This window comes from Typopeltis vanoorti, chromosome 6 (genome assembly GCF_054136105.1).
Source record: "Typopeltis vanoorti isolate ZY-2024b chromosome 6, IOZ_Tvanoo_1.0, whole genome shotgun sequence".
In the NCBI taxonomy this organism is placed as follows: Eukaryota; Metazoa; Arthropoda; class Arachnida; order Uropygi; family Thelyphonidae; genus Typopeltis; species Typopeltis vanoorti.
The window spans coordinates 47,438,198-47,459,213 of record NC_143554.1 but is presented as its reverse complement, the minus strand read 5'-3'; the positions used below and the strand labels follow the sequence as shown (position 1 = coordinate 47,459,213).

General features: G+C 35.8%; 1 protein-coding gene across 1 annotated transcript in view; it reads right to left on the bottom strand.

Annotated features, from left to right (window-relative positions):
* Positions 1 to 21,016, bottom strand: part of LOC150105438 (uncharacterized) — a 458,416-nt gene that overhangs the window by 400,920 nt on the left and 36,480 nt on the right. The window contains exon 2 of the mRNA XM_090393963.1: positions 20,152 to 20,317. Within this exon, the coding sequence (XP_090250089.1) occupies positions 20,152 to 20,283 (132 nt within the window). The 5' untranslated portion in view covers positions 20,284 to 20,317. The remainder of the gene's footprint in view (positions 1 to 20,151; positions 20,318 to 21,016) is intronic.

Genomic DNA, 21,016 nt, shown 5'->3' with positions numbered 1-21,016 from the left:
AATTAACAAAACAAAAAAAAAATATATTTTGCATTCAAAGCTCTGTTAAGAACAAAGGAAGAGTCACTTTTATGAAACATTTAGCGATCGAAATGTCTTGTAAATTTAAGCAATTGAACCTTCTCTTATAATACTCCAACATGCACGCCAAGTTAAGTTTGCATATCAGCTCGGCCAAACTGGCAGAGTTTTGGCTGTTCGTCGTGAGGAGCATCTAGACTATATTAAGTTCCATAAGCTGAAACCATGTGGACTTGTCGAACACGTCATCTCCTCCAGACATAGGACTCAAGTTCATAAAACCGTTCTCTTATGGAGCGGTTGTATAAAAAAGCTGTGAAACCTTGCCACATCGCCCCGGTCTGACTAGACCTAATGGAGAACTGTTCTCCACACAGTTCTACCCCTAGTTTATTTTTAAACATCAATTTTCTGATATGTACCCTCAAGAGATGTTCAGGCTACTATGTCAGCGCTACATGATTAAGTTTACTTTATTGTTAATCTCCCATCAACAATTTTCCTACAAAATAGTCGCTTAAAATCAATGCCAAATAACTGGGAGGAGATTTCCACATCGCCTCTCAGGAACGTGGAAACCCACTGGGCGTCTGACCTAATGTCCAATCCTCACCCTTCACGTGGTACTCCCCGTTAGTAGGTATCTACTAGGTACTGAACGAACGAAGATGGGCTGGCCAATCAGATTGCACTCTCTGCTGGCTTAACCAGTGTTTCTCAACGTGGGGAGTACGCCCCACAGGCCGACAATTGGAAAATGCACATGCACATATTTATATTATACTTTTTCAGAACTTGACTGACTATTATGCTATTAACAGTCAGTCAAGAGAGGGGGGGGGGGGCATCAAACTCTTTGAGACGTTGAGGTGAGGCATGATCCAAAAAACGTTGAGAAACACTGGCTTAAACCATAAATGCATAGAATAGTACATGATGGGATATTTTTAAAACACACATGCTATATCGTCAGACCACACTTAAACTGTGCTCCTCTACTTTGTTCACGTGCAACTGACATGTTCTCGTTATTGAGTTTGTTATGCTACTTGTGCTTTGTTTAATTTTGAAATTTCTACCAAAGATGCACCCGTATACATATACGATCATGTCTTCCTCGTTTCCTCCTAGATCAAAGAAACTGATACAACCGGGAAGATGTAGACTGGTAGTGTTACACTGGGTATACTGAAATATATACACAACAACAACAACAAAGAGGGAACTGACGAGGCATTGATTTAAGGCATGGAATGATGGTATTCAGAATGTTAAACTGACTTATTTTATTCAGTAAAAATATGTGCTGTAGCGCGCACGTGTGTGTGTGTGTGTGTGTGTACGCGAGCCGTTTAATTTAATGAATATTAGACTGTTAAGCATTATAGATGATATGTATGAATATTAACACACTCTCTCCCACACACACACGCTTAAAAAAAAACGTGCAAAAATCAGCATGAATGTAGAGATAAAGAAATAAAAAGTTTCCCAATACTGCCCATAGACCCATAACAAACACACATTAAGGAGTTTCTTCCTTGTTGATTACTAACAGTTCACAGTTCCTTAATAACGAAATGTTATTTGGGTCCAAATTCCCAAGTCTAATAAGGCGGAAGGATGATGTAAGGAAGAACCTTGACAAACATTAACGGAACCAGTCCTGCATCGCAACACAAAAGCTTTGGAATCGTTACCTTTTCAAATGTTGCTGTAAAACTGAGTTTATTGTACGTGTCTCTTGTATGTACTACTCTAAACTCGTTACAGATGGCATCAGTGAGCTGCAAAATCTACACACACACACACACAAAGTAGGCTTCCATTTAATTTCTTGCAGTAAACAAAATCGTAAAATTCTTCATAATAAAAGATCGTTTTGATTGGCTACTGAATATACGAACGCAGCGTATGATTCGAAAATGGTGTTCACTCTATCTTAGTAGCACGTGCAGGTACTTATAGAAGCCTACACTTGCCACGAGTTCGCCTTTAGGTAGTAGTCAAACGGACAAAAATTTCTCTATTCGACATGCAAAGAGGTATCGACTGATCTCCTTCTGGCCAGTGGTTCTAAATTAACGACGACAAAATCTAAATCTTTGTAATTTATGTTCTTTGAGTAGTGGAAGTCTAGAACTGTGTACAAAGATGATTTAAAAATGTTCTTCTGTCTTCTGTATGCGGTTGACTTCTATCTAGTATTTAATTCCGAAATTAATTTTTAAAATCTGTTACTGACAGAGAAATAAGTACAACTTCATGGAATAGCGATTCGACAATATTTTATTGGTTTTCAATGTAGAAATGTCCGCGCGGTTAGCCTAGTGGCTTTGCGCTTCGCCACCATATGCCTGGCGAAGGAGTGTCCTAGGTTCGATTCCCTTCTACGACGTGAGGAGCTAAAGGATTTTCCTCAACCAAGTTAGCCGGTCTTGGGCGTGGACAGCAGGGTACCCCCCCCCCCCCAGTTTATCTGGGGTTTTTCATCCCGCAAGCAGGCAAAACCGGCCCCGTGAACACACACGGATCTACAGCCATAAATACTTAACTCCCATGAGGGGGGGGGTTCAACTTGCCCCAATAAGGACTGGGGAGAAAAGGGAGGGAATTGCATACGAATAAATAAATGTAGAAATGTTCATGGATATGCGAAGATTAGAGTGTTGAAAAAGCAAAGCAAGTTTGGAATATAATTAAACACTCATATGCTATTAATAGCTTAAAAAAAGAAAAAAAAGGAAGTGGTCGTTTAGAGAAGTTTTTATTTCTGAAATTATGAACTGTGAGAAGATTACATTTTATGCAGCTTTCTCCCACAAATTCACATTGTTCAGTGCATTTAAATATGTACACCGAAGTATGGGAATGTAAATAGATATAAATGAGCTAATTAATAATACTACTTCCTTACGTATAAAAAGTACTGACAATTTTTTTTTTCACCGTTCATGTTCTATATGAAAATGAAAAGAACAATTTAGTAAGGCAACAACAGTCAATTTGTATACTAAAGTCCAAATTGACAAATAGTTAATTTAAAAAAAAAAATAATTATGAATAAGTAGAATGAATCAGCATTATATCCTTATAAGCCCTTCTATGGGAAATCTGTTGTTGTGCAGAACTTTAATTTTCTTCCGAAAGACTTGTGTTTCCAGGAGATGATATGATCTACCATGCCAGGCTGCTCAAGTTAATTGTGTTTGATGTAATTTTTATGTTAACGACGAACAGAGGCAGATCTTCCTCATGAGTCAAAATACGATAAATTACATGAAAAAGGAATCTTGTTGACATTTTATGGAAATTTTATAAAGGAATTTTATGAAAAGGCCGGAGGTGCATTTGACGAAGGAACGAGGAAATCTTGCGGACAGGTCAAAAGCTACTTGAATATTAAGAGATCTTGAATATGGAGTATCTTAGAAAAGTGTTTAGACTCCTCTTTCACATTAACTGTATGAGAGGACACATACAGTGTTAAGTTTTGAGAGAAAGAAGACGGAAATTCAAAAATTACTGATGACATGTTTGTTGTATTCAAAGTTACGGAGGTTATTATTTGAAGAAATTGCAGATTACTGGCGGTAGTGGTGTGTGTGCGTGTGTGTGTGTGTGTGTAAGGGGGAGGGGAACACCTTCGTAATGCATTTTATGAAAAATAAAAATAATAATAAAGTCATAGAAGAAAATCTTAAATAACAGAAAAAAAATACAAAAGTCTGTCGCCATTCAAATCATATTTGTTTTCCTTTGTTATCCATCTCTTACACACAATTTCGCCCACCGATAAAACGTCCAGCAAGGTCTTTGAGGAAGGCGGTAACATTGTTTATTAGTTAAGTTATGTGCGTCCTTGTAGGTGTTTGTACAAGCCATAAATGCTGAGCACAATGTACTTATTAATCTACTTATATCCCGCTTCTTCGGTCTTTTAAAATGCAACGCTCAACTCAAGTTATGCATCTTTAAATGACAGAAGCAATGCTGGGCCATACACACAAATCCCGGGTATCCTCATACAATATTCAACAGACCTTAGTTGGCCGATATCCAAGTAAACACCTAAGCATTCTTTAAGTTCCGTATGTGTGTGTGTGTGTGGGTGTGGTATACATGAATACCGTATGATATATTGCACATACGTACAACAGGAAGGAGAAAGCGGTGAAGAAAGAAGCTTCGAATGGTTACTCGAATTTCGTTTTGGTCACTAAGAATCGTCCATAAACCCATAATTCTATTTTCCAGATTTTTTATGCTCTCCATCTTTTCTTTCCTGTCACAAAACGCAACATGTTACAAACCTTCCCCTTAATGTTAAATACGAAATCAACTACCTCAATGAACAGGTGTTTGCGCACAAAAAAAATTCTATATTAATATATAATGTAAAATTAAATATATTATTTAATAATAATAATTTATTGTTAATAATAAAAAGCTACTGCTAGGAGAAGCCTGGGCGATGCCTTTACCGTTCCAATCCTTGCTCCAAGGAGGGTGCTATGTGATAAAGACGCCCTCACACTGAGACGTGTTCACGTATATCTATAGTAAAAACAACAACTTATACTTAATATGTATTTTTATTCGATTTTGTTCAGCAAGGAATGCAGCGGACTGGCTGATGAATTTTTAGGATATGTTCCTTATAGGAGATTCCGTAGAATTTTCGAGAGAAAAAAAAAGAAGGAAACGTCAATATCTTCCTTTCTGAAGATATTGACGAAAGACTGAAGATATTGAGGAAGACCCCATATACAAAATAAATTAAAAAAATTAAATTTTTTTTTAAATTCAAAAATTGGACGACTTAAAAAATGTATTACTCGTGGATAACCAATGGACAACTATCGGTCGCATGTACTACAAAATAATAATAATCGGCTTCCTGGCTTCACGGAAAGTGAGCACATATGTCAGATAGTCAATCACTCAGCAGCACACACACACACACACACACACACACACACTGGTAGTTTATAAAAAAAATTTCTTAGTATTTGTAGATTATATCTCATTGATCTGCTCATAGAACATTTAAATCGGCATCCAATGAATCCAGTTAATATATAGGAAAGGTGGCATCAGATCCATCACGGAGTTTGCGAAAGCTACAAATTCATCGTTCTTGTTAGAATGAATTTATGGCCTTCATCATTTTTATTTTCTTCCTGATGATAAATTTCTTTGCTTCTATCTGCAATATGTCGAGGATTTTAGAAAACGATGCACTTAAATACAACGGATGCAGCGAAACGCTTGCAACCCCCTCCCCACAACAGCGTTATGCGATTTATGAATATAACAATTCCTGAAGTAAGTTTTGGCCTTGCTTCTATATTTCTGATAAACACTACCGGAACTGAAGGAAGATTATTAACAGAGGACAGCAATAGCTATTCAAAGTAGCTGTTGCTAAGTGACGGTTACTAAGCAACGGCTATTTCACTGACGTTCCTTTATTAACATGTTAACGATAACTTGTGTTGTATGTAGCGTTTCTCATGTGAGTTTAGTTCCGTTGTACGATGTAATGCGGGTACTTAAAGGAGTTTCAAGAAATGCTGACGAGTTTAATAGTGAAGGAGAAATTTGCAAAAGATCTTATTAAAGAATATGAAAATATTATATTATTGAAAAAAAAAATTAAATAAATCAAAGACTGCACTATTTTTGAAAGATATTAACTTTCATTTAACTGTTTCACTTCAAATCACTTAAAAATTTCGATTCTGAAAAAAAAAAAAAAAAAAAAAAAATCAACTTCTTTCACCTTTGCCCTATGAAAGGGCCGAAGAGCTTCACCTGGCCTCATTGACCTCCAAATGCGACACCTCTCAAAAGGAGAGGAACTCGTCTAGACTCGAAAGTCTAGACGAGTATAATTGATTGCTCTTTAAATCAAAATGATCCGATGTCCAGGGGACAGCTTATGGGGAAATGTCAATTCAGTTCCCCCAAGAGAATTGATACTTTCTTTTAGAATGTTAAGAAAAATGTCTCAGAAATCAAACCACACATTTATAATGCAGTTTATAATCTAACTGTAAAATTTCTTTTCTGTCGACGGCATTTTTATTATTATTATTTTATTTATTTCTTCATTTTTGCATGCCTGATTAGTTTACCTGAAAAGGTGAACGGAACAACTTAATACATGCTCAGAAGTAAAATAATTGTACTGAAAAAACGTTAGTTGAAATTTATGTTGATAAATAATTGCCGCAAATCTCCGGATAATTTTCGGCCCTTTGGTTTAAAATTAAGAAAGGTTGTATGCAGTATCGCTTCATCTACAAATAACGGTATCAGGTTTTGTGGACGAAGCATTCCTTTTAACTCGGTTTCGACCCGTTATTCGTCGAATTTTATACTTATTTCATCTGAAATGAAAGTAAATCTCATTAAAAAAAAAATAAAAGCATGTATGGCCGAGTGATTAGCACATCCGTTCTCCAGCCAGAAGGCTGCGGGTTCGAATCCCGCCGTGGGCATGGATGTTTGTGATTGTAAATACTAGTGGTGTTAGTGGGCAGTGTGGTGGTTGCAGTTTGCCGTTATTAGTGGGTTGAGTAGTAGAGGCGGAGAGTTGTGGAGTGGATGACCTCCCTCGACGAGTCTTTGGCCTCCTTGGAGGTGTCACACAATAATAATAAAAATAAAGTGACCTAAGATCTGCAGAAGACGTCATTTAAAAGCGGCTACTTAGCTGACATTATCGTTTAACTGTTCGGAAAGCAAATTCTCTTCTGAAAACCGAACAGTGGCAAACTGACAGCAGCAATTCCACTTGAGAATTGTTGGTTACTTTTTTTCTTTTAGGTAAAGCCACTCATCTCCTTATGAAGTAATTCATCTTTTAGTTGAAAGTCCTCACGTGCTAGACAGTATTCGAACCGGATCTTTCCAATGAATGGACGTAGTCGCTGTTCTGAACCACTTGGCGGATGCACACAAAATAGAGCCGATTCGCTGTTTTTAGAGAGAGAGCTTAAGTCTTATAGAAAGTTATAAGGAACTGAATATGCACAAATATCTTCTTATAGTTTTCAGATTTGAATACACCAAATCTTTCATTATGTGGACTCCGCGTTCCTTTATAATGACATGCGATTCTAATACAAAAAGAAAATAACCATTAACGGATTCATTAAGCTCACAAATCGCATTTAGAAACGATTGAAATTTACTAAAAATTGAATACGTAAGGACTTAAATTTATTTCCTTAATAACTATCTTGTGTTTCCGTGGTATCATTTGGTTCGCCAATCCTCCATTAAAGCGATGGTACTGTTGGTCAAAAGACTACAAGATTTATGGTCATCATCAGACAATATAAAACATTCTCTATTAACAACTGACTGTAATTGTGGGGTTAACAATGAGATGCGACTCTGTAGCCAACAATGTGCAGTGATTATTTCTCTAATAAAACAATCGAAACAATGTCTGCTTTCTGCACGTACATTTACAAGCAAGTACTGCACGTGAAAAGAGTCCATTGTTTTTTTCTTTTTTAAATCAAATAAGCCATTTGTTCTGTAGTTTGCATATTATATTTCTGGAATAAATAACAACACATACCTTCTTTTTTAGTGCAAATTTGATTGCATACTGCAGTAACGTTTGTCTCCATAGATTGGATTATACAAAATATTGCAATATGGCAAAATATCACAATAGAAGAAACAGAAAATTTTTGAATGCGTTGGCGCAATACAATACAAACACAATGAACATTGCCTTACATGCTAACCAGTGGGAGAATGTAAGAAGTAAGAAAGACCAGCTGACTTAAAATGATATAAAATCCTATTTTAATATACCAAGAATAAAATGCTGTGTTGCCTTCTTTTATCAGCGGAGTGTAAAGATATTCACGAGAAAACAGAGCACGCTGTTTACTAAAAAACTGGAATTCTTTTCATTTATTTATTTTTGAAAGAAATTTATCGTAGTGTAGTACGTCTCTAAATCTCTTCATGTCTTGTTGACATTTTCTTTCTTTTAATTTAAAGTTTATCAGCATCCTGTATTCCGAAATAGATGTACGACATGGTACGAAGTTATTTTTCCCGGCCACCACCGGTTTTTTTTTTTTTTTTTTTTACACTACAATAACATTGGTGCATTTAGAAGTGATTTTAATGAGTAGAGCTTAATAGCTCTAAGCAAAGAGAGAATCTTTAAAAATTAAAAAAAAATAAAAATCTTAAAACTCGAAAAAATTTCAATACCTTAAATATTTAAAACCTTAAAATTTTAAAAAAACTTTAAAATATTTATAATTAAAAATGATTATATATTTATTTAAATAATAAGCAATAATGTGAAAATAAATCTGCTGTGAAGAATATTTGAATCTTGAGTTTGAACTCAAACGCAAAACATTTGGTCAAAAGAGCGTATTGATATTACAAGTTAAGCCTGTTGTTGCCATGGAAACATTACGTCACATCTATCTATAAATAGCGAGAATTTTGCAGATATTTTTACAGATCGCAGTGTTTCACTGATTTCGACCAATTTACAAATACCTGTTCCGTACTTTGCTTAATGTGTAAAGAAACGAGTTTGAAAAGCTACTGTTTAGCAGACATCGCTATTTTAATTGTTTAGAAGGTAACTATTGCTCTAAAATTCGAACAGTGCTCTAATAACAAGAGCAGCAACATCACTAATAATTAAAAATAATATCAGTAAAGTCATCGCTTCTAACTCCTGCTTCTCAAAACATATCAAATGTAAACAGGTGTTACATAACAACACACCTTTGTATGTCGCACGCACACACACACGCACATCTTGAATTCTCAGATTAGAAGGAATTCCCCCCCTTCTTGTTAGCCATCATCCGGAAGTGTATTAAGGGAAACCACGTGATTTCGCTGTTGTAATACCAGTCTAACCCGGAGGGGAGTCAGCTTATTTATTTCACTTGGATACCATTGAATAGGGGAGAGATCTTCCAGGAAGGAACAGACATCAATGGGGAGATAATTGCACGGTGATTATCTTATTCTTGGACTTTCGTCTGGTTTGGGTTCTTATGAGACCCACCTCTCCCCTAGCTGGTGTATTGAAAGCGACAACAAACACAAGCACTCACACGTGCTCGAAGCCACGTGTACGTAAAAAAAAAAAAAAACGCAGGAACAACAGTGGCCTCTTCTCCACTTCACTTGCTACAAAATGCCTGCCAGTTACGCAACAATCGGTTTAACCTCAGAAGCTCGTAATTTCCACGTGACTTGTGGTGTCTTACAGTCGAGTGAACGCGACAGATGATCAGAAAGAGAGGGAGAGCAGGTGTTACAATTGGTTTCACGCACTGCGTATACCGGATGCATCCAGACGGAAGTAGCGACAAGGGTGTTGTCATACGACGCACGTGCACCCTTGGAACGGATTATCAGGATTCAAAGAGACATATAGGAGCTTCGTATTGAAGAAGAATCACAGAAAACAGCAGGGGGGGGGGGCTTGTTAATATTCCAGCGCATGATGGTCTGTAGAATGATATCAGAAGAAAGGAATATAACCTTGAGATTCGTATTCAGTAGTTGAACCGCTCTCTTTTTTTTTCTTTTCTAAAGATAGATCCCAGTCAGAACACTCGCCAATCCTCATTAACTAGTTGTCATGTATGACGAAACCCAAAACTCATAAATGCATGTGGCATGTTAATGAATGCCTCTGGTTTTGCATCTATTTCCATGCGAGAAATAGGGCTGTAGGTTGTCGGATTATAAACCAGGACATGAGATAGGCGTATACACGTGTTTGGATCTGCAGGGCGTCGTGGCAGTTACAACATGCCAGTGTATTGTACGAACTGTCCTCTAAAAATACGCATTCCCATTTAAGCACCTTTTGGGGGGTGTTAGAGGTCAAGAATAGCGACCATGATAGTCGACTGCTGTCTGACGTCTTCTAACTGTGGCTTGCTGCTATGCCCAAACTTCAAAAACCGGTTGATGTATCAATTTATCGCATACTTTAGTAGATAGTTTTTTTTTTTTAGATCAAGTAATTGTAATTAGTTAACCAGCAGTACTTATTTAGAAATTCCCAGAAGGGGAATTGTGGGAAAATGCAGATAATATTACGAGATAAATCAACCGCAAGCCATGGGCATACATACGGCATGGGACAACAGCAACAGTCACAATTCCTGAATAGGGCAAGTGTTGTTACTGTGCAGTAGAATATTTCATGAAATTCATTCCTTAATAGTTAGGCTTAACTATTAAGCTCTTGGTCAATCTTTTCGCTCTGTACAAATACCAGAAGACTGAATTATAGTGGAATACGAAATAATCACGGACTCAATTCCTTCCGACCCCTTTTTATTTATTTTTAAATGAATAAAAAGTCCGCTTAATGGCTTGCATTTATAGCCAGCAATTCTCCTTTAGTAAAGCGAGTAATGGCCGCTTTGCGTGCTCAATAAGAACCAAACTATCAAAGTTCGAGAATGCAAGCAAATAAAAGAGAAAAGCAAGTACTTCTAAGGAAACCTTTCGAAATTAATTCTAAAACTGAACTTTATGAACCAACAGTCGGTATGTTTAAAATACGAGTATCATTTCACCGTTATGTCTCGAGTGCAAGTGTCACGTGATCATTCTTCCTTGCCAAGCCGTTGAGGTTCAGCATGCCAATAAAAGAGGAAGGTCAAAAAAAAAAAAAAAAAAAGAAAGAAAGAAAAAGGGAAAAAAAAAAGGAAACTTGACATTGTGACGCATTATTATCATGCCCCCCACCTCTCTCTCTCTTTGTCTTTCCACAGAGAGTCACCTTCCAAACATCCATCTCTAAGACACTCCCCTTTTCTTTCTCGGTGGTTTTGAAAGTTCTTCGAGAGAGAAATTGGTGTTATTATTATTTTTTTTTTTTTTTGAAAAAAGCCAAAAGGATTTGTTTTACATGTTCTTTTTATTAAAAACGAATTTAAAAATAATTAAAAATATAATCCACGAAGTGCCATTGTAATTACAAAATGACATCATATCCGGAAGTTTAATGACAATATTTTGTTGTCAGTCAGCGGACATATCCCGTAAATTTATTTCAAGCTTTTATTCCTGAGGTCTTTACGGGTCATGTAAAGGCGGGCGCGATTCTTACCTGTAATGCAGTTGCAAGTATCCTCAAAAATCTCACATTTTTGTGTGAGATTTTTTGGGGGGGAAGTCTGGGCCATATAATCATCAACCAGAACTTAAACAATCTCCCTCCCTCTCCGCATTATTTGTACGTTAACAACCTTTTAGATTATCAATGTATACGAGAGCAGACCGAAATTTACAAGTAGACTCAATTTATTTTTCTATCTTCATATTAACACTAATTAAATTGTGAATTATCTACAATTAAAAAGGGGGGGGGATTTCGAGGATTGAATGGCGTCACCTGGCAAAGTGATTATTCTACGAGAAAGGGGGGGGGGGTTAATGCATCATCCCAATATACATTTCGCACAGTTTCGAATCCTTATTGGCTAATTTTAGTTACAGTGATCTGATTTAAATTAAAATTCAGTCGACTTAAGAGAGAGATCAAAACACCAAATTTCATCAAAATTCGTCCATCTCTGGAATAGCGTTATTATATGCCTACGCACAGCGAAGACTTTTTTTACGTACTTATTTGTTATGAAACGCATGTAAAAAATAATATCATTTTTCGACTTAATTTGGTGAAGAAAACAGAAGAAATAATTATATTAATACCAACAAAAACTTAAATAACTTTAAAATAGTGTTTTTTTTTTATTTAACACTTCAGTATTGAATACTACCATCTTCATCTTCTTCTTTCACTACGCGTTAATTCCGCTTCCTCTGCAGGGTCCGCGTGTTACTTAGATGCGACTTCTTGTTAGTACCACTCCCAACCGACCTGTCGCCTAGTCTGCCGCTGGGGGGGGGGGATATTTTTTTGGCTGTAGAGGTGTATGTTCACGGTGCCGGCTTGCCTGCTTGGGGGATGAAAAACGCCGGATAAATTGCGGGGAAAAAAACCATACTGCTCGCGCGCCCAAGACCGGCTAACGTGGCTATGGCTGAGGAAGATCCTTGAGCTCCTCACGTCTTCCTGGGACACTCCTTCCCTAGTCATATGGTTGCGAAGCGCAAAGCCACTAGGCTAACCGCGCGGACTATTAAATACTACCATAAAAACTGATATTTTAGTTTTGTGGTAGTTACTATTCCTCGCTACTCTGTTGCGCATGTGCATTTCATATCAGAGTGTACCCCCCTCCTGACATATTCGCAGAAGATGAAGATTTTTTGGGAGAATTATTTATTGCCTCTTTACGAAACCTCTTGTTCCACAACAGAGATATCATAAACAGCATGTGTTTGGAACAAATCCTGGAATCTTTTCCAGGATTGTTGAGATTTGTTGAGAGTCGCACTGGAAAAGCAATCGAAGTTTTAATATAGTGTAGCGTTTTGTGTTAATATCTGTAAACCTGTTGCCGATTAATAAAATTCAACACAAATAAATAAATGAGCTAAAAGGACAGCGATCAATCGATGCATGCATTGCTTGCCATTTTGGTGTGTATACAAAGAGATACGTGCTGTTTTTAAGGGCTGAGTCCGAGAAGACGCATTCTGTTTTCCATAAATTATTTACGAAGAACATTTTGCAAAATAAATAAATCAATTCTTTTTTTTTTCAATGTATGGTAAATAAATCAGTGCTATCAATATATATATATTAAAGTGACTTCACAGTTGATGTGATTTTATAAAAAAATATTCCGTACATAATTTACTTTCTTTTCCAAGGAAAGATCTTTTTTATATTTCACGCTATTCTCACACAAGAAATGTTTCTGAATCTACGATACGCTCTCTCGTGGTGGTGCTGACCTTGAAAGTAAAAAAAGTTTTAGGTCATTTTGAGAAACATTAAACAGGTCACTTCTTCAAATGCGGTAACGTTGCGAATGGCTATGCATTCGTCAAGGTCACCCGTAACGAAAAAGCAAAGACTATGGGATCGCTCGTGAACTGAAGGTTGAGAAGAAAGTCGAAAATTATTAATGTATTCAAATAGATCTAGATTATAGATTTTAGAGAAGTTACTGAAGAAAAAAATTTACAAATAATGAGCAAAATGCTAAAGGAAAAATTTGTTCAGTAACGTCGGAGACGTAAAGTAGCTGATGGTGGCTGATTTAAAAAGTTTTTTAGGGAAATCATTCCAGATTTGAGATTTTTACAGAATAAATAGAATTTTATTATAACGTGACACTCCAAGGAGTCCTAGGACTCATCGTGGGAAGGCACTACAACGCACTGGCTCCCGTATTTAATTCTCCAACTACACACTACCGCTATCAACACATAACGCCATCTATCGCCCAGCACTACCAATAGAATATTTTGTCTGTCAATTGTGTGTGTTCTTGACAGATTTGTATGCATACGGAATGAAAAACCCGTTTCTGGGAGAAAAAATCCTACAAGTATAGAAACCCAACAGAACATGGGCGTCCGCAGAGGGGGAAACAGAGCACTCCCCCCTGGGATCTACTTGTGAAAAAATAAATAAATAAAAATTTATTGATGTAGTTATTTGTCTCCAAGCTTTGACCCACATGCTTCCCCCTCCCTGGAACATTTTCTGCGAACGCCCATGCAACAGAAAACCCTTTTTTTTTTTTTTTTTTTTTTTTTTTTTTAATGCTGAAAATGAACATTCAAAGAAGTGGACGTGTATGAGTGCTTGCTACAGTACTCTTAAAAATGTTCAGTGCAATGGTTTCTTTCTCTGTCTCTCTCTCTCTCTTTAAAAGAAAAAACTTCTATGCTTATTTCATTCACAAAAAACTGGTATAGGTTACCAGTTTCTTGTGAATGAAATAAGCATAAAAATACCTCTAAAATGGACGAATAGAGAAATGAAGATGAACCACGGTTCCTGTTTTTTCATTAAGACAAAGCAACAAGAATATGCAGACAACAACGTAATTCCTAACCTGCATTCGATTCCCATTCATGACGTGAGGAACCTTATCTAGTCCCTGTCGACTGAAGGTGAGTTAGCCGGTCTCATACTGAAGTAGAGGATTTTTATTTATCCGGAAACTCGGGTTTCTTGTCCCTCAGAACAGGCAAACCGGCCCGTGAACACACACGGATCTACAGTCATAAAATACATACTTAATCCCTCATAGGAGGGCTCAATCAGTCCTCAATAAATCATGCTTGGTTATGAGAATGCAGGACGTTGGTACTCCTTCGGTTCATTAATACTTGCTTGTAGAGTGCTTCCGGAACCGGAAATCAGAAGAGAAAAATCAATCCAACAGATTAACATTCTAAAACGTTCTTAGGTTTCGCTCCTGTTAAACAATAGAATTATGATGCAACTAAGGTATCCACTCCACCGTCTAATTCGACGATACTCGCTTGGTAAGAAAGGTACAGATGGATGTAACATACGCAGAGAAAAGTTGGATATTAATACCCCCCCCCCAAGAAGAAACAATGCTGTTCTAATGTAATAATTTGAGAATAGGTGAAGATACTTCGTTCTTAGACGAGAAATTAGTGATGATGACGTCCACTAGGGCATCGGAGATCATATTAAATAACATAAAATATCAGCGGCATCGGGTTTACATTTAATGAATTATCTGTGGATTACTTTGACATTAATAAACAAGTTAAGATTATAACACACAGAGGAAAACCGATATGGTTGATCCAAAAGCATTTTTTGAAAAAATAATTCGGGTTTGTACTTTAAAATCTGAAGTCATTATAGATCAGGTTTTATTATTTATTTGCTGCACAAGGAAAGAAAATTTAAAATACTTGCATACAGTTTAAAATATATCAGTGTTTATGGACAACTGACGCAATTATCTAACATTTGAAGCATCAAGGAAATAAAATGTTTCTGTTTTATGACTTTAAGCCACCTCCAAAATAATTACTGTCTAGATAGAATATTCTGTTTTCTTTAGGTATTAAAATAAGTAAATGACCTAACAATATAAAAGAGTAGACTGTCGCAATTCTGTTGTTTATTTAATCATTTATTTAGATGATAACCTAGTGAGGAAATCAACTTTGGCAAATTGCCAAACAAAACACGAGGTCGTGTGACTTAATGTTTTGTTTTCAGCTGTTATTTAAATAATTGAGTGGCAATTTTATCAAAAACGCAACAATAACAAAATGTTCCTTTTAAACCAGTTTTCGTCTTTTTCCACACTGCCTGCTAAGACGTTCCCCGAAACTTCTCTTACAACTAATTCATTTTTTCAAGGTCACCAAGTTCTTTACAGGACGGGAACACTGTTACGTTGACATTCATTTGACCTTGTCTAACATCGGACACGCATACGCTGAAGTAACGAAAGAGTAACTTAGCGTCCCATAACCTAACGGCTGATGTAAATACGAAAGCAGCGCCACACAGTGGCCATAATTGGTATTAACAATCGAAAAAAATATGATAAATAAATATCAAATAATTCGTTGCAGAGGGGTGATTGAATACTGATAATAGCGTCGTTTTTGATTCTCACGTAGTGGTCCGTGCTTTCTATGACGCAGCCGCAGATAAAAACAGGATTATAACCAATAATTTATTCTTGGACACCCTACATGTGGTTTCAGCAACACGATAAATTGTTGACAAAGTAAATTACTAAACCAGTCATCATTAAAGGCTAATCTTGATGGAATATTTTATGCTTAAAATACAACGAATTCTTTTCAAACTTTTGGAAAACTTCGAATCATTATTTTAGAAGTGAAATCGATAACGTTGGCGCCTTAACATTATTTTTCTTATTTCTGTTCCGTGCGATATTTTAAATCGCATAAAGCGACAGTCGACAAGTTAATCTAGTGCTATGAACAACAGCAGTCTTCCCATAACTGGGGGCAGGGGGCGTTGAATTGGCCGATGAATTTATGCTGCTGAAGTATAGAAATTTATTTGACAATGTATTTGCAAGTCTAGTCAAGGTGGAGTCTTCCTTTTATCAACTGCAATAAATAACTCAGAACTTTATAATATTTTATAATCAAGTGTTACCATTAGGTTGTATGAGATGACAGTTGCTAGATTAGTGATCTGCTCCACCAAATTCTTTTATCCACGATAACTACAAGTGTTGCCAAAATAATAGCAACATGTATTCCTGTTCCCTCGTGTAAAGAACGTGGAGCACCCAACAGGAATAGGTTTGGGCTGCTCCACACGCATAGAACGTGACTGTGGTGTAGATGTGTTACGTGCCTGTTGTTTACTCTTATTATTAACTGAACGTTTTAATTAGCAGACACATATTTATGGAATAATTATAATTTACGTGTTATAAATTTTAATTTACTTCCCAGAGAGAATCAAATGTAATTATCATGCAGAAAATCACTAAAATTGATTCTTTCAATATCTGAAATTATTTATAAGATCCGACAATGGTCACTAGAATATTATAGTCACTGTTTAACCTGATGTGTGTACTTCATCTAGCTCTGGAAGATTCTAACATCAGCAATGCTGTATTTTGACATGAAGAAAGGTCGCTGCAGTTTGTACCTGAGAAATTAGGATACTGTTAACCATCTCTATTCAGCATGTAATGCATTTGACTCTTATTTAACTCAATATTGACAATGATATTAAAAAACAATGTTTGTTCGCTTGCGAGTTTTTTCCCTTCACATAATCTTTCTTTAGAAAGACTTATCTGTGGAAATGATAACACACACACACACACACACACACACACACACACACACACACACACACACACACACACACACACACACACACACACACACACACAAATTTACATGGTTATCTGCCACGTTGTATGAGATTGGCTAAATCATCTTAAAACGAAAAGCTATTGTAAAGGTTTTTCGTGTTGTAGACAGGATTTGAACCCATGTATTTCCAACTAAAGGGCTTTGTCAAAACAGAAATATTATAATTAAGAAACAGATAAACTTTTGTGAGTGCTTTCATGCCATGCATAACTGTTTATTCTCTTTTTCTAAGAAAAAGTCAACTGAACACTTTTCTACGTACATTTCTTTTTGAAAACACTTCCGTGAATTGACATCTACCGGAACAACGAAGGGACGAGAGTATAGTAGGAAATAATTACCTGAAGAATGAAACAAAGTACAGAAGACAACTAGGGAGTTTGCTTAGTACTATAATAATACAAACCGTATTGATGCTAACTTCGACATCAGAACACAAATAAACTTTTCACAGAAAGTTACAGTCTGAGTAAACAAAACGACAATATTTCGTTTTGTTTACTCAGACGCATTTCTAAATTAAACGAATGTACAAAATACAAGGAGTGACAGTTACACTTAATTCTGTCCAAATACTTGTCTAAGGCCTCTAAGTTTCTGCTGCTTTTCAACTACTTTTCAACTACAATAATATTTTCTTAAGTGGACCCTTTTTTTTAACCGGCTTTATTAGTTTAAAATTATGTCTAATTCACGATTCTTCCTGTGAAATACATAAAAATATCCCCTAATTCCACTTGTTCATTCCTTTAATAGCTTTATAGAGTTCAATCAATCCCATATTATTTGTCTTATAAGATTTACAAAAGTAGTATTTTTTAAGAGAAGACAAAGGATGTAATTATAGAGAAATAATTACATCTTTTTATTTACGTTTCTTCAAATTAATGAAAGAATTTCGTTAGTTTAGTTTTCATCTTCTACTGCTGTGGATTTATCCTTATCCAAATAATAGACAACCGTGGATTTTTGCCACATTTTAAAGTGTTAGTGTCATTCCTAAGACCAACGAAATATATTTAAGTCAGCCTGAAGCAAGAGCCTTGATCTTCACTATTAAGAATCATATCTTACTCACCTTCAAACTTATAAATTGTATTATCGCTATCACTGACAAAAATACAATTTATAAGTTTGAAGCTGAGACCAAGGTGAGTAAGATATGATTGTTAATAGTGAAGATCAAGGCTCTTGCTTCAGGCTGACTTAAATATATTTCGTCGGTCTCAGGAATGGCACTAACACTTTAAAATGTGGCAAATATTGGAGAAATATAGCATTAAGGGTAAAGCAATGAAGTGGTTAGAAGGATATTGAATGGCCATTCCTCTGGTGGGGCTCTGCTATTAAGATTAACAGTAGACCTAGTACTGATTGTGCAACTTCATCAATTAGCAGAGCCCCACCACAGGAACGACTGTTCAATACCACACTCTGCTTTCTCTCCTGTAGTCATCCTTCTAACCACTTCATCGCTTTACCCTTAATGTTATATTTCTCCAATATTTGTAAATAAGGGGAGTATCAGTACGGTATCGAAGGCTTTACTGAAATCCAAGTAAATGACTTTGAATCTACTCCCGTAGTAGTAGCAATATCGTGTTGTGATCCTCTAAGTAATTTTCCTGCAGGCTGCCTTTGACAGACTCCATTATTTTATCCCAGCAGATAACGTACAGGCCTGTAGTTCCCAATATCACTTTATACTATACAATGGGGGTCCATTTGCCCTCTAATCCATTAGAACTTTCCCTAAATCCAATAAAGTCCTCGTTATTATAGTTCACTGTTTAACTATCTCTTTCCTTTGGGATGTATCCCATCTACTTGGAGCTTTATTAAGTTTCATACTTGCATTTTTAAGTTCATTTTCTCTGAGTGCTTCTTAATATACAGTATATTATTAGTTTCTTTTATAACCAGCATCTTTTTTGCATTTTTGCTTCGTTTGTTGGTAATATTACATGTGTTGTTTTCTAAAGAGTTAGTGGGTTTACAACTTTTTTATTTCGATGATATACATACATATAATTCCTTAGCTTTCCCAGCCAAAATCTTTTCCTAATCTGCTTTTGCAAGGCTTACATATCTGGTGGTGTTGTAACAAACAACTTTCTAATAAGAGGACAAACTTCCTTTAAGTCTCAAGCCGATTTCTTATTTTCTTATCTGGTTGATCAATTCGATGATTATCTATTTTGGATTGTTTCTAAAACCTCCGTTTTATTTGACGCACAGTTAGAACGATTGCTTTATATTTATTTTGTAGAGAGTTTCTTTAATCACGAGCGCCATCTCTGAATAGTAAGAAAAATATTAAACATAATTTCGTTTAAGATCCATCTAAATAAACCTACCAAGTCCAGATCAGACTTTCAATTAGCAGAGATTACATAAACAGATGAAAACCTCAAGTGGCTTATATTGGCAAACCATTGCAATAAGTTCAAATGTTTGGAATTCTCAGTACAACTTCTTTTCTTTTTTACTACAGCAATGCAAATGTTTTACTGCAGAAATGAATCTGAAAGAAGACTGTTTTGGACATGAGCCGGTGTACATTTGTTAATATTAGAGTTGGTATTATATTGTTAAATTACTTTGCTCTTCTTTAAAATCATCAATGACTACGAGCTCAGGTATTAGTGACGTCAGTGGAGACCGGCTACCCACCGATTTCCACAAGAGCTAAAAGCAAGGCAGTGGAGTCAGGTTTGTATGGAGCTGGACTGAACCAGAAAAAAAAAAAAAGAAACTCTGTGGCTACACTCAACTTGATCAGTTATAATCATGAGGGTGACACATAATCTTTGATGCCTCATCATTGAAAGCGAACTTGCTTGAAGCAATCTTGTTCTTAAGAATAAACTGCTATACATCTTTAAAAATTTCAAAATTCAGTTTTTAACTAAACTCATGTTAATTTGCTATATTTAAACATGCAAATTAAGTCAATGTTTTTTTTTATAATCCTATAACTTTCAATTATAGGATTATAAAAAATTATAATCGTAATTTCATTTATAAACTTAAATGAACTAAAAAATTGTTTTTAGTTCATTTAAGTTTGGTTCATTAAACTGGAGGCCAAATTAATTGTGTATTTTTAGCCTATAATGTAAATATCATCCCAAGTTAGGTAAGATCATCGCTCACTTCAACGGTTCAAAACTAAATTAAGATTCTGATAAATTAAAGGAGCCGATTGCAAGCACGTGTTTTATAGAGAAATATGTCAAAACTAAAATAACTTTTAGGTGATTGTTACTTTCAAATTTTATACAACAAAGAAATACAACTCGCCTCAATTTCATCCTGAAACTTAATCAGCACGATGTGTTTGTTGTTTGCATCGCTTCCTGTCTTCTTCGGATCTTCTTCTTCCTCGATGGTAAGAATAGTATCCTCTGGTTCCTCTGTAATTTGGGGAAACATCTTTACAGCATATTACTCACCGCATTGGAGTTACCTGCATCCAAACAAGACAGATCCAAAGTTAATTAAAATTTAATAATAATAAATTTAGTTGGAAAAAGAGAAAGAATTGGTTCTCTAACCATTACACAAACAGCAGAGAGTGCAATCAATTCTTTGTTTAGAATGATGTAAGGAGAATAAAATAATTTCATTTCTTTTCCTTGTATGTAGAAGATTTGTATTTGTATAATGACATGGCTGGTAGCAAAAGCAATGCCTACTTGCAGAAATGATTGCGGATGTATTTTCAACCCAACTGCATCGTACCTATATTCAGAATTGTATCTTACCTATATTTATTCAGAATTGTTTCGTTACTCATGAAGTAGGACGTATTTAATTTTTATATGTGAGCAGACAGATATTCCCCTCATTTTAAATGCGTACCACTTCGATACCTTAAGTGGTATTTAAATTAGGACACAAGACCTCAAGCAAATAGCTTTTCCACGTGAAAATTCTAAGGGTTTACTACGTTTTGCCACAATTTTAGACCAAAGTTCGTTGACCTACGTATTATATAACCAGGGGGAAGGAGTTTAGTATAAACTGGATCTCATTTTTTTTTAAAAAACTTACTCAACCAATTAATTATCTGTCATGAAGTGGAGGGGAACCATATTTCTCGATTAATAACGAGGTTTCATTTATAAAGTCCAATGACATAAAACGTGTGATATTTCTGATGGCA